The 14230-nt window shown below is 36.8% G+C and overlaps 1 protein-coding gene and 1 long non-coding RNA gene across 2 annotated transcripts; both read left to right on the top strand.

Moving 5' to 3' along the window:
• The first annotated feature begins 783 nt into the window (after nucleotides 1–783).
• Nucleotides 784–7952, top strand: LOC140166823 (uncharacterized). Its single transcript, XM_072190312.1, has 3 exons — nucleotides 784–1096; nucleotides 1603–1662; nucleotides 7803–7952. The coding sequence occupies exons 1-3, from the start codon at nucleotides 788–790 to the stop codon at nucleotides 7950–7952; spliced, it is 519 nt and encodes a 172-aa protein (XP_072046413.1). The 5' UTR covers nucleotides 784–787.
• Nucleotides 7953–8707: 755 nt separating this feature from the next.
• On the top strand, nucleotides 8708–10327 carry LOC140165376 (uncharacterized). Its single transcript, XR_011860695.1, has 3 exons — nucleotides 8708–8779; nucleotides 9823–9869; nucleotides 10260–10327. It is a non-coding gene; the product is annotated as an uncharacterized lncRNA (long non-coding RNA).
• Nucleotides 10328–14230: the final 3903 nt, after the last annotated feature.

Below are 14230 nucleotides of genomic sequence, written 5' to 3'. Positions count from 1 at the left end.
CTCGGTAAAATGACGATTTAGGTACACGATAACTCAATAAATACAGCATCTATAGGTAAGCAATTATGCTCATCATAAAAAGCATGATCGACTTAAGAAACGGTTTTCTCATTTTTTTATATTTTGGTCTATTTCCGATTTTAGGCATCGTTTTGTGCAAATAGGCGTTTGTGAATTTTAAAAAGTTCATTTTGATGCCTTATATGGTCAATATCTAAAAAAATAAGGCCAATATCAAAAAACTAAAAAAACCGTTTTTGGAATGATGTCTGAAAATTAAGAAAAAAACAAACCAAAAATTTTTGGAAAGAGTGTTTTTTTGTTATGATGTACCGAACAAAAATTGCCAAAAACTCACTTTTTTGTGATTTTCTTCATAATTGTTGTTTTTACACCAAATCTGTATTTATATTAAGATTCATTAATGTATTGCCTTTATAAAAATGTATACTTTTATATGTCTTGCGTGAATAATTACAAAGTTATGGTACTTTTACTACATGCATGTCTGAGAGTACACAGCTGCCTTAACATTGACTTCTGAGTTCAAGTCGTACCTGGCCTAAATATTAGAAATATTATTTTGTTTGTACGTCCAACGAAGTGCGAAGTAATAGAGAGCTTGCGAAATGACGTTACGTTAACTTTAACTTTAACTTCTAGAGGATTATAGAGGATTATGTATTCAAACCCATCTTGGTTTTGAATACATAATCCTCTATAATCCTCTAGAAGTTAAAGTTAAAGTTAACGTAACGTCATTTCGCAAGCTCTCTAATAGCGCTACATGAGCTTACATGCATGTAAGCTGAGCAAAACTGCTGCAACGCGTCAAAACAAAAAACACATTTCGCCTGTTTCGTCAAATAAGCATTTTCTTTCAGTCAGAGTTATGGCCAATTTGCAAGATTCCTACGATTATGTTGTTTGTGGTGGTGGTAGCGCAGGTTGCGTCGTAGCTGCCCGATTATCTGAGGATCCTAATCGTAACGTGTTACTTCTTGAAGCAGGACCATCGGATCTTGACTGGATCGACACACATACCCCGGCATTAGTGGGCTCATTACAGAGGACTAAAGTGGATTGGGATTATAAGGTAAGATTATGTCATGCTTATCATAAAAGAAAATGATGGGATTTTGTTTAAAGCCCCGACATTGAAAATCATCGTTTCCAAGGAAAACCGTGAGACAGCTATGCCAGATCATGGTCAGATAGTAACATGAGTAGGATTATTTCAATTGAATTGAAGACATTGATATTCTTACAAATAATGGCTATAACTTTCCTGTATGCCATCCAATATACAATTCATATACACAACTGGTATCTACTGATCAATAGACCCTGGAAGATGACTGGTACGTCATACTCTCAATACCCCCATTTTATCTGTTTTTCAAATTTTTGCAAATTTTGGCCAGAAATAGCATAGATCTGGGCATTGTTCAAGGCGCTTGATGTTTAGCATAATATCAGAGAATCCTGTAGCATGGTGTGGAGAATGCTGACAATAATACCAAGTTAGATGAATAAAATATGAATTCATAAATGAATTATTGACGCCATATTGATCCGCTTTTCATTATCTTCTTATTCCAGTGCAAGATACAAGAGAAGTCCTATCTCGCATACGAAGATGTAACATGGACTCGTGGCAAGGTAAGCTGTATAGCTTCAAAAATCGCGAATCGCGAATTGATTTCGTCTAATTTACTTTTTCGATTGGCAATATGTAATGTGACCCATCGCGGCTAAACACCCCCCACACACACACACACACCTACACATGAAATAACACTAACAACAACAACGACAGCAACAACAACAACAGCAATAACAAAATGAATAAAGTGTTGAGTAGTCTGAGCAGCTCAGTGGTTAGAGCATCGGGTGGTCTGGGGTTCACGTACTTGTCTCATGCATATATCCATTGTAATTTCATGTTAAAATGTGCCAGAATCCTTAATTTGATCTCGTGTGCTAGTTTGTACAGTTCGAGTTTGCATCTTAGAATTTGTTCAAGAATATCAGCAAACATGCATGGTAAATAACTATTGTAAAAAGTTCATTTCAAACTAAATTCAATGTTTAAAGGGGGATTTCGTGATCCATGACCTCGTACCATACTTTTATCAAAAAAGGTGAGGTTTTTATACCATGAAAACCTCTGAATACATAATGTGTATGTAAAAAATATATCTTACAAATTAATTCGTTTTAGCAAAAATATCGTCAAGTTCTGGTACACCAGAGCGAAATTACAAAACAGTGGAGCCATTCCATGTCAACTCCTGGGATGTGCACCGCAGCACCTCTTCAATTTTTTTTCTTTTTCTGTGTGGTGGTAGATATTGATGAGAAAGTAAAATCCTGAAAATTTGAGCTTCATACTCTATTTCGTGTTCCCGTGGCATCAATTTGAAATTCAGGGGGGTAAGCGTAAAAAATGTGTTGCAACAGGAAAGACGATGTTTGGAGGTCCATAAATGTATAAAGGGAACCCCCAACAACCATGACAACTTTGAAAAGTATGTATCCTGTGGTACTTTTTTGTGTAAAATCCAAATCTGGCATCAGAAAACTTATGACTCCTTTACTTTAAAAGATAAAGGGCCCTCAAAATGCAACTTCGTCTATCCAGGACCAACTTCGGGGGTCAGAACTCCAAAAGTAAAAATAATTTTACTGTCCATTTTTTGGCCACTCAGAGCCCTTTGGTAGGACATTACTCTTATCCCACATTGAGCCTATTAGAATACTTTTAGCTGAGATATTACCCATGCAAAACTCCAATTGTACATTTTTTGTACATTTTGACCCCCCTGAAAACCAATGTCAGACATTTTGCCCCACCATCAACTTCAGGCATGTTGAAAATATGTTCTTGGACAACATTTCTGAGAGATATTGGCTTTGGGACTCGATGACTTTGCTTTAAAAACATCAGTTAGGTTTGCCTACTCACATATATGTCATTCCAACCACATCAACAAAATGGGTTGGTTGGTCAGTGGTCATCCACTCAAATTTTGCTGAAAATCATTTCTAGCATAGTAAAATTATTCTAGCACGGTAAAATTATTTCTAGCATAGTAAAATTTTGACAAAATGAAGCAAGGTTTTGAGAGACCCATAACTTCTTAAAGGCATATATTGGAATGTCATCTTTCCCTGGGTAAGATCTGATACCAGGCCAGCCCATGGCCAGAGGGTAACATGAGTAGGTTTGTTTCACCTTGAAGGCAAGGATAGTCTTGCTAATATGGGCTAACTTTCCCCTAGGCCATCCAATATGCCATGCATTAGTAGGACTACAACTGGTATCTACTGGTCAGTTTATACTCCTATTTCCACATCTGTTAATTTTATATGGGCCTTTAAGTAGATAAGATACACTGTTTCTGAGGCCAGATTCTGTTTTTCTGGGTAAAAGTCACCCCAGTTAGTACTTTTCAGCATAATATCTTTTTTGCAAAGTCAAATATGAGTGTTCCAAAACGCTACTAATTCAACGACGCAACTTGAGAGAGCAAAAAGTGGGGGTCTGGGCCAAATTTTGACAAGCCATATCTCCCAAACCGCTTGGAGTTGAGCATTCATTTTTTTCCATGTGTTCATTATGCTCATAGAGGTATGATAGAAATGATTTTCAGCAAAATTTGAGGGGATGACCACTGACCAACCAACCCATTATGTTGATGTGGATGGAATGACATATATGTGAGTAGGCAAACCTAACTGATATTTTTAAAGCTAAGTCATCGAGTCCCAAAGCCAATATCTCTCAGAAATGTTGTCCAAGAACATATTTTCAACATACCTGAAGTTGATGGTGGGGCAAAATGTCTGACATTGGTTTTCAGGGGGTCAAAATGTACAAAAATGTACAATTGGAGTTTTGCATGGGTAATATCTCAGCTAAAAGTATTCTAATAGGCTCAATATGGGATAAGAGTAATGTCCTACCAAAGGGCTCGGACTGGCCAAAAAATGGACAGTAAAATAATTTTTACTTTTGGAGTTCTGACCCCCCGAAGTTGGTCCTGGATAGACGAAGTTGCATTTTGAGGGCCCTATATCTTTTAAAGTAAAGGAGTCACAAGTTTTCTGATGCCAGATTTGAATTCTACACAAAAAAAGTACCCCAGGATACATACTTTTCAAAGTTGTTGGGGGTTCCCTTTATACATTTATGGACCACCAAACATCGTCTTTCGCGTTGCGACACATTTTTTTGCGCTGACCCCCCTAAATTTCAAATTGATGCCACGGGAAAACGAAATGGAGTATGAAGCTCAAATTTTCAAGATTTTACTTTCTCATCAATATCTACCACCACACAGAAAAAGAAAAAATTAAGAGGTGCTGCGGTGCACATCCCAGGAGTTGACATGGAATGGATCAGTGGCCTATGGAGAAGTGTAATACACTTAATCATGCATATAAACTTGCAAACGCAAAATCGAAATTAACTGAAATTTTGGGAATAAGCTTTTTTCTTAGATGTCTAATGAAAAATGTCACAAAAAGAGGATGCTAGGATCACGAAATACTCCTGTAAGAAGTATATGTATTATTGTCGAATTCTATATTCGAGAAAAGATCAAAATACGTCACAGAATTTATTTTAAATTTGCCAAGTTTAAAGGAACACCCCGACATTCACAACGTTATGCCTTATTATCAAGCACGAATCACGTTGCTTTATTTAAAACAAACTCATATTAACCATGTTGACTATAAAAAAAAAAGAATAAAAATAGTCGGCTCTCAACACGCGATATTCAAAACTCCCGCACCAAAATTGTCTGTGGCAATGACGTCATGGTTGAACTCGATTGTCGTCAGCCTTCATTGTGTTACTGGAACGTCATTGCCACAGGTAATTTCGGTGCCCGGGAAATTTTAATATCGCGTAGTGAGAGACGGCTGTTTTTATGTGTTTTTCAAAATGAATTGTTTTTGTTTTAAACAAAACCACGGGATTCGTGCTTGATAAGGCATAATGTTGTGATTGCCGGGGTCGTCATGTATGTAGCCTATCCAATATTCTTAGCCGCTATTCAAGATCTGTACAAAGGCACTACACTATTATGTTGACGTAGACGAACCGTGATCTAGTTTAACATGCATGTTGAGCATATTGAATAAGCTAAAAACTGTCGTGACACTTTGCCATTAATATATGCCTCAATAATTGTATTAATTCTAAACAAAATCTGTGCAATGTATAAATGAAATAAATTCGTCAAAAGCACCATAACATGCGAAATGAGTTATAGTCCATTTTTGCATGATGATTATTGTACTTTGAAAAAATAACATGCGCATGAGCATTAAGCCAGAGGCAGAAGGAAAAGGGCATAGCAGAGTACCATGATGCATTATTGGGATCATTCCAACATGTCCAATGAGACAGAGCCAGGGTTTCCAAAGGTGTATGTAACCTTTTCTAAAGAATCAGGTGAAACTCACCAATTTTGTTCAGGTTTATAGGCTGACATTCGACCTTACGTTTCCCGTTATATAACAAGTGATGTAACGTTTTGATTATGCATTATTCATTGTTTTTTGACTTTCATGACCTAAACGCTATGTTATTTACCGCTCACGCACTCCAGATTTCAAAAGTGATTTCACCTGATGGCAGACCTCTTCGAAATACTGGCCGGTGTACTACAGGGCGACACTCTTGCTCCATATTTATTTGTAGTGGTACTGGTTTATGCCCTAAGAACAGCAATAGAGGGTAAGGAAGAGGAACTTGGATTCCAACTGGAAAGAAGAAAAAGTAGGCGCATTGGTCCAGAGGTTGTCACTGACTTTGATTTTGCCGATGACATTGCATTACTGTCAGAGGAAATAGATCAAGCTAACAAGCTACTCAGCCAGGTGGAAACATCAGTTGGAAAAGTCGGACTGAGAATGAATGCTGGCAGACAAACAGTGGAACACAGATTGAGGAGGTCCCAGATTTCAAGTACAAGATTCAAACAGCGCCAATTTACAGCAACAGTGGAATCGGTACTGCTCTATGGGTGTGAGGCATGGACAGTCGCTTCCAAACTGGCAAAGGCGCTGGATGGCTGATATACCAGGCTGTTGAGGTCAATGCGCAATGTCCACTGGAAACAACACATGACAAACAAAGAGCTGTATGGTGACCTTCCAAAGTTATCAGACAAGATCAGAGAGAGAAGGACTCGGTTTGCTGGTCACTGCTATAGAAGCAAGACAGAACCTGTATCTCAACTGGTGCACTGGATTCCGAAGCATAGGAAAAGGAAACAAGGAAGGCCTGCCCTAACATATGTCGACATTCTGAAACAAGACACCGGACTTGAAACAACTGACATGACAATTCAAGCAATGCAAAACAGGAAGATATGGATGGCCATCACAGTTCGAGGACACCACTCGACATAGGCAGGTAGGCAGGACGCACTCCAGAGAAGATCTTCTCTGCTCACTCAAAGAAAGATGTTTATTTAGCCCATGTGAGATTAAAAAGTATAGAGGCTGCAAGGTCAGTAGCAAAATGGATGTTTTGATTCTGATTTTTCTACTAAAAATGCACGGATGTTCATCGGGTTTTTTTTAATAGGCCTAAAACCAGTTTTTATTGTTATTTTTGAAAAATCACAATAATAAATTCAAGTGAGGTTCAGAACATGAAATGGGCGGGTGACGGGAAACTCAAAATTGACATTTGCAGCCTAATGATCATTTTATCGTGTACAAACTCTTCTTCCTATATACATGCATTAGCGCCAATCCGGCTTGAATTATGTGTGTGTGGGAGTGGGGTGGGGATTGGCTCAAAAGAACAAAAAACTTGGAGGGGGACGTGATTGACGCCCATGTCTACATGTACAAACTTGTTTGCATTTTTGGAACAAACATCAACGTAATGTAGTAAAAAGTGATTTGTTATTATCAGACGACCTCTAAGTAATCTAAAGCTAAACTTCATGGTAAATAATTATTGCAAAATGTCAAACTCAGTTCATTTTTAATATGAAGTATTGTCGAATTCTATATATATTAGCGTCATAATGTCTGAAGCATAAGATCAAACTAAAGACAGGGTTCATTTTTAGGTTTTCAAAAGAAAATTGAACAAGTTTCAAGTCGTCATGCACGATATCGGGTAAACAATAATGTTGACGTAAATTAGATCAACCATTTTCTAGTTTAGCTAGCATGTTGACGGACCGGGCATGTTGAATAGATATCGTGTGACACGTTGCATGAAAGAAAAACACCCACTACACAAACAACAGAAAGAAATGTATTTTGACACTACATCATGCAGTTATTGTTAACTACATGTATGCACACAACACAGGGGTACTCACAATAGGCAATTGACCCCTACTGGTAGCGCTGTGTTGTAGATATAGGAGATGAACTAGTTAGCGTCATATATCAAAAAGTATAAAAGCTATGATTTTAGTACTTGCTCTATGTTTCAATTACTTATTCTTTTCCATTTATCTGCATTTTCAACCCGGTACAAGCTTTAATAACGGGGGACCATACATTTGTATGAGAAAGAAATCCTACCATCTGTCCAAACTCCCGTGTTATTCCAATACACATTTTGCTTCACCGGGCTGCCCTGGCTTGGTCGTATTTGGAAGATTGGTGTCATAAAACCGTAATAGGTACAAATTTAGTACTTTCTGTCAATCAAGTAAAGTTATTCTCTACATGTCAATCTTTAAATAATTAGCATAGTCCTTATAATAACGGTACAACGGATGAACACCATCTTTTAATTATGTTCTCATATATAGGTACTCGGTGGGTGTAGTAGTCATAACTTCATGGTTTTCACGCGATGTTCAGCCGCTGACTATGATTCGTGGGCCAAGTTAGGTTGCGAAGGCTGGAGCTGGAAAGATGTTTTGCCGTTTTTCCTCAAAACCGAAAACGGGATATGGTAAGATGGTGAATTTCATACACCTGGGTGGAGAGGAATAATCTAGATAAAGTGCCGTACTCAAGGGCACAACACGATGGCGTCGTTGGGGCTCGAATCCGCAGACTTCCGATTATGAGTCCGAACCCGTTCCGCTCGGTCACCGCGCTCCCGTTGTCAGTGTGAATGTCTAGATCCTCTAGCCCTACGGTCCCCTAGTCCTTTTCGCTAGTCCTGAAGATTGGTAGCTCTATAGTCCAAAATTCGCAGGAATCCTAACCTTAAACATCATAGGCTATACTCCTATACTTCTAAATTTTGGACTAACAAACATTTTTCTAGGACTATAATATAGCGGTCAGTCCCATGTATACTGGTCTTATCATAGACAGTGATAACAAGTCCGAATATAATAATCTAATAAGAGAGTGTACAAAGTAGGTATGCTTGGCAATATTAATATCCTTTTATTGATGAATTGCGACAAAGTCTGCAATTTTCTGCGGACACAATTTGCTTTATTGAGGTCACCATGGTTACTGCTCTTTTTCACGACGTTTTGTCGCTGAAACTTTTACGCAGGATTTGTCGTTGTGACAAACTAGTGGAAATTTGGGTGACAACGTTTATCGCAACGACAACCCGCACTCAAAATGTCGAACTATTAACTGTCCCGTTTAGGATACACGTAGGAATATTACACTTCAGAATAGGCAAGATCTCTACTCTATTGACAATTTCTTTGCTTTTCTTCTTGACAGTCCCAGCTTTGCCGGTTCTACGTTGGTGGGCCTGTAACGGTGTCCAAACCTCATCGTCCTACTACAGTGTCTTCGGCATTTGTAAAAGCAGGTATGCATGGTTATAGACAATCTACACTGAATTTACACAACGTAACCATGGTAACGAAATAGCCTTAAGTTGCTATGATCGATTGAAATAATCTTTTAACGGTTGATGGCATGATTCAATCTAAATAGATTGAAAAATATATTAAAGGCCCATTCAGCAATTTGCTCATCCAGACGATCGTAAACATTCATCAAAATTCAGATCTTGGTACCTTTGTCATTGTCATAGATGTGCTAACATAGCCTGCTAGTAGTACAGCCGAAAGTCGTGTATGACAGACAAAATAAGACATTTTATATGACTCTGTGATTTATATACTGTCAGTATACAAATAAGCTACATGTATTTCAATGGGCTTTCAACTTTGTCAATAATGCTGTTTCCTTGTTTTTTTTGCCCAAATGTTTCACTTTTAAGGGATTTATACACAATTTTAATACTTTCGCTGGTATCACTGAAAGGGACTTTAAAATGGATTTTTAGATCGATTCTTTTTACCCTGATTTCAACATCCAATTAAGTCCTAATCTTCGGGGCTCGTGCATTAGACGCATCAACTTCAGCGCGATGCGTTGAATATGGTTGGAATAAGATTTAAAGCTTTATTTATAGTGAATATTGTTTTGGTTTTTTTTTTGTTATTTAAAAGGATTTGTCCCTACCTTCAATCGACAAAAGATTGAAAACAAAACAGTGGAATCCAATCCTTCCAACTGTATTTTCAAAAGATTTGTTTCTAACTTCAATCGCTAACATGTTGAGAACCACTCTCTTAGATTGATTAAAAAGATTGACAATTCAAATAATTTTACTGAATATTCAGTCGTATACATTGCGCATTACTCCAAATCAATGTATTGTATTGTTCAATAATAATGGTTTGTTATTATTTTTCACTGACATACCGGTATATCTAAAAATCCCTCCTACCGTAACTTTATGTAACATTGTTTTAAGTACAATTGTGTGTTATTTATCATATTTACTATTTATATCAAACGTTTTAATTATTATATTTCCAATCACTTTGCCGTTGATTATAGGCCTTGAACTTGGATACAAAAATGTTGACGTTATGAGCGGAGATATCGTAAGTAATCCAAAGTTGAAAGCTAAATTACACCGTAGACCGAACGGTCTATGATGAGGTCATATATCTCAGTTTTTTCCCGTGTAGTGTTCACTCATTCGTTTGATTACGAACTTACGAAATAATTTTGTGGTACATAAAATACAATAGAGCACTTAACTCCAAACCATTTAAGAATAAAATAAAATAAAATATCTTTAAAACAAATCACGGGACAAAATTTATTGAAATAAAAGGTGGTGTCACAAATGGACCAATCCGTTTGAAATAACTGCTACAGGTTTACACTTTTGCATTTCATATTCCTCTTTAACCTATAATGCTAATCATAATAATCCTTAATTTTAAAAGCTGTATTCTATCTTAGTAAATAATATTTTACTTCATCAGATTGGTTTCGGGGATTTCCCAGCAAGTATTGACGCTGATGGAAAGCGAGCCAGCAGTGCCAGGGCATAAACTGTCCAAAAATGATACAATCGCGAAAAATTACCCACCGAAAATAGCCCACTATACAGAACTTCTCTAACATCCCTGATCACACCTTCAACATAATTTTACCTGACGATGGATCTCAACGTGGGACTGGGATTGACATTTTATATTTAAATGCACGTAGTATTAAAACCATAAGAAAAAAGAAACGTATAAATAAAATCAGGGATTACTGTGCAATTCAATCAAAAAAACTCTATGACATTATATGTACCACGGAAACATGGCTGAACAGCAATGTTAATGATGCTGAACTCTCTGATTCGGACTATATTTTGTACCGTAAAGACAGATCTAATCATTGGAAGACCAGAGGTGGTGGTCTCTTATGTGCAATAAAAAATAATATTATGTCGCTACATAGACCAGATCTTGAACCTGATAATGATGAAATCATGGTGTTGGAAATAAGACCTACCAAGTGTAAAAAAATGGTCATTGTATTATGTTACAGAGAGCCAGATGGTTGTGTGGATACATTTGTTCAAAATCTGCAGCTTGTTTTGTCCAAAGTTGCCTCTGAATTTGATCAGTTCCATGTTATTGGTGACTTCAACTTGCCCAAGATCGATGGCTGCAGAAATATGAATAATGTACCCCCTGCTGAACTGTCTTTCTGTGATGTCATAAATTCTTTTTTACTGACCCAGCTTAATTTTATTCCATCCCGTGATGCATGTAAAAATATTCTTGATCTTGTACTAACTACATCTCCTGATAGGTTATCAACTGTGGTTCTCTCGAGTGAAACGTTTCCTACTGATCACAAACTTTTAGAATTTCGTATTTTAACCAAAGTTGAAAGACTTAAAAAAATTTGTCGTGAAGTGTATAATTTCAAGAAAGCAAATTTTAATAATGTTAGACATGAGATGGATAATGCTGACTTATTTGATTGTGTTTACAGTGCTGGCACTGTTGATACTGCTTGGTCAAATTTTAAAACAATTTTTACAAATGTTCTTGACAAACATATTCCTAAAATCAAAATCAAGGATAGCACTACTCCAGACTGGATTGATTCTGAAGTTCGTCATTTACAGAAAAGTAAGTTCACAGCCTGGAAGCGAGCACAGAAATCAAATTCTGAGCATCACTGGTCAAAGTTTCGGAAACTTCGTAATCGCCTGAAAAATCTGATTGCTGTTAAATATGACCAGTTCATTGATGATTTTGGGTCTACGCTTCTGGAAAATCCAAAACGTTTTTGGTCATTTTTTAGATCCAAAACCAGATCAAAATCCTTGCCCCAGGTCATCAGTGATACCAATGGTGTAACCGCTTCCACTGCTAAAGAAAAGGCTACTCTCTTTAACAGTTATTTCTTTTCTGTATTTACCAAACCAAAGAATGATCTGAACTTTCCAAATATTCCCATCTTTGAACATGAATCATTGGGCAATTTTGAACTTCAAAATGATGATGTACTTGATATTCTGAAAAATTTGAATGTTTCCAAAGCATCAGGCCCGGACGGTATATCACCACGTGTCCTAAAGGAATGTGCATATCAAATTGTATCTCCCTTATGCCATATTTTTAACTTGTCTCTGAGTGAAGGTAAATTACCTCAGGAATGGCTTGAAGCCAATGTAATACCGGTTTATAAAAAGGCCGACAAACAACAGGTTGGAAATTACAGGCCAGTATCTTTACTTTGTATATGTGGGAAGATCATGGAGAGAGCAATTGTCAACTTGGTTTTTCCTCATATAAAAGAGAGGCTCTATCATCTTCAACATGGCTTTATAAAAGGGCGTTCCACTGTCACTCAATTGCTTGAAGTTTTTCATGAAGTCAGTGCAGCCTTGGACAACGCTGGGCAGGTCGATATGGTTTATCTTGATTTTTCCAAAGCGTTCGACAGTGTTAGTCATAAATTACTCTTATACAAACTCAGGTCTTTTGGTTTTCATTCTGGTCTACTTAATTGGTTTAAAGCTTATCTTACAAATCGACACCAACGTGTTGTTGTTGATGGCGTCCAATCTGATTGGCTTCCAGTGGTTTCCGGGGTTCCACAGGGCTCTATCCTTGGGCCACTCCTTTTGTTTTATACATAAACGACCTGCCCAGTGTTGCCCAACATTCTAAGATTGCTTTATTTGCCGATGATGCTAAGTGTTTTATTAATGTAAAAAACCTTCAGATTGTGCGCAGCTTCAGTCAGACTTAAATGCACTAGTCAATTGGAGTAATACCTGGGAGCTTAATTTTCACCCTTCCAAATGCCAGGTCATTTCCTTGACAAGATGCAGGAAACCCATCCTTTATGATTATAATATGAATGGCACAACTCTCAGTAAAATTGATACCATCAAAGATTTGGGTGTTGACATATCAACTAAACTTGTCTGGGGTACCCATATTAATAGAGTTGTCAAAAAATGCAATCGTAAGATGGGCATGATCATGCGTACAGTAGGGTTCAATGCCCCAGTAAAAGTTACCAGAACTCTTTATAGTTCCCTGATCAGGAGTGATCTTGAGTATGGTAGCTGTCTTTGGAGCGGTACATCCAAACATAACATCCAAATGTTGGAAGGAGTCCAAAGACGAGCTACCAAATTCATTTTACATTATCCTGATCAGGATTATAAGGAGAGGCTTACCAATTTGGACTTACTCCCCCTTACTCTCAGGAGAGACAAAAGTGATCTCGTGTTTTTTACAGATGTAGGGAGGGTCACTATGATATTAATGTCAATAATTATGTTAAATTCAGCCAAGGGAATGGGAAGGACCATCCCACCACTAGATTATCTTCCGATCCATTTAAACTCAAAATTCAACGTTGCAAAACCGAAGCGCACATGACTTTTTATTTTAATCGCATTGTGCAGCTTTGGAATCAGCTGCCTTTGTCTACAAGGACAGCCGGTTCCTTTTCTTCCTTCAAATCCGGGGTGGTTGAATTTTTGAATTCTCATTTTACTCAAAATTTTTGTTCTTTGAAAACATGCTCTTGGAGCTCTTACTGCAGATGCTCGAATTGCAGGCTTATTTAATTTGGGATGGGGCTGTGATGGGGTTTTTTTTTTCCAATAATTTGTTTTCAAAAATCGAAAGGTGGGATGGTCCTAGAGGTGATTTTGCACCTGTTTGTCCCATTCTTTTCGCTGGCATTTTATTCTTTACTTTGTCTTGATTATTAGTATGTGCAATATTTATATAATATATTTATCTTTGTAATTGTATATGAGCCAGTGATGAAGCATAATAAATAAATAAATAATAATCACTACAGTAGAAAGGCCACATCTGTCTAAGTTAAGTAAAGATTTTCGTGCAACATTTTTAAACAAAAGTGACAGCCATGGTAAAATGTACCTACCCAGCAAACACAAAACGTTTTCGACATCATTCGCAAAAGGTTATAAAAGGTTGTCAGAAAACGTTTAAATGTCGGGTTATGTAAAGGGTATATTAAGAGTATAAAACGTTTTCATAACCTTAAGAAACATTTTTAGATAATCTACTGCTCAGCAAACAAAAATGTTTTACAGAAAACGTTTAAATGTTGGGTTATATAAATGGTATAAAAACGTTTTAATAACATTCCAAAAACATTCTTGAAAACTTGATACAAAACTTTCTAAACAGAATGTTATTTTGGGGTTGAAAAAATATTTTGCGAAAAATGTTTGCCCAAAATATTTTCAATAACGTTTTAAAAACGTTTTCATGACCTTATAACTCGACATTTAAATGTTATTAAAAGGTTTTGAAAAAACATTTTAAGAACATTTCTGTCTTTGCTGGGTTCAAATATTTCAACATAATGTTATTTAAGTATTGACACAATATTTGGGAAACATGTTTGCAAAAATAGTTTACAATAACATTTTTTGAAAACATTTCAAAAT

Source organism: Amphiura filiformis, chromosome 12 (assembly GCF_039555335.1).
Source record: "Amphiura filiformis chromosome 12, Afil_fr2py, whole genome shotgun sequence".
NCBI lineage: Eukaryota > Metazoa > Echinodermata > Ophiuroidea > Amphilepidida > Amphiuridae > Amphiura > Amphiura filiformis.
The sequence above is the reverse complement of the archived record's forward strand: the minus strand, read 5'-3'. Positions and strand labels throughout refer to the sequence as shown.

Excerpts from the sequence above, each read along its gene's own strand:
- LOC140166823 (XM_072190312.1), top strand. The coding sequence starts at position 788 with ATGAGCTTACATGCATGTAAGCTGAGCAAAACTGCTGCAACGCGTCAA. Across the intron at positions 1,097-1,602 it reads AAGTGGATTGGGATTATAAG|TGCAAGATACAAGAGAAGTC; the intron begins GTAAGATTATGT and ends TTCTTATTCCAG. Across the intron at positions 1,663-7,802 it reads TAACATGGACTCGTGGCAAG|GTACTCGGTGGGTGTAGTAG; the intron begins GTAAGCTGTATA and ends TCTCATATATAG.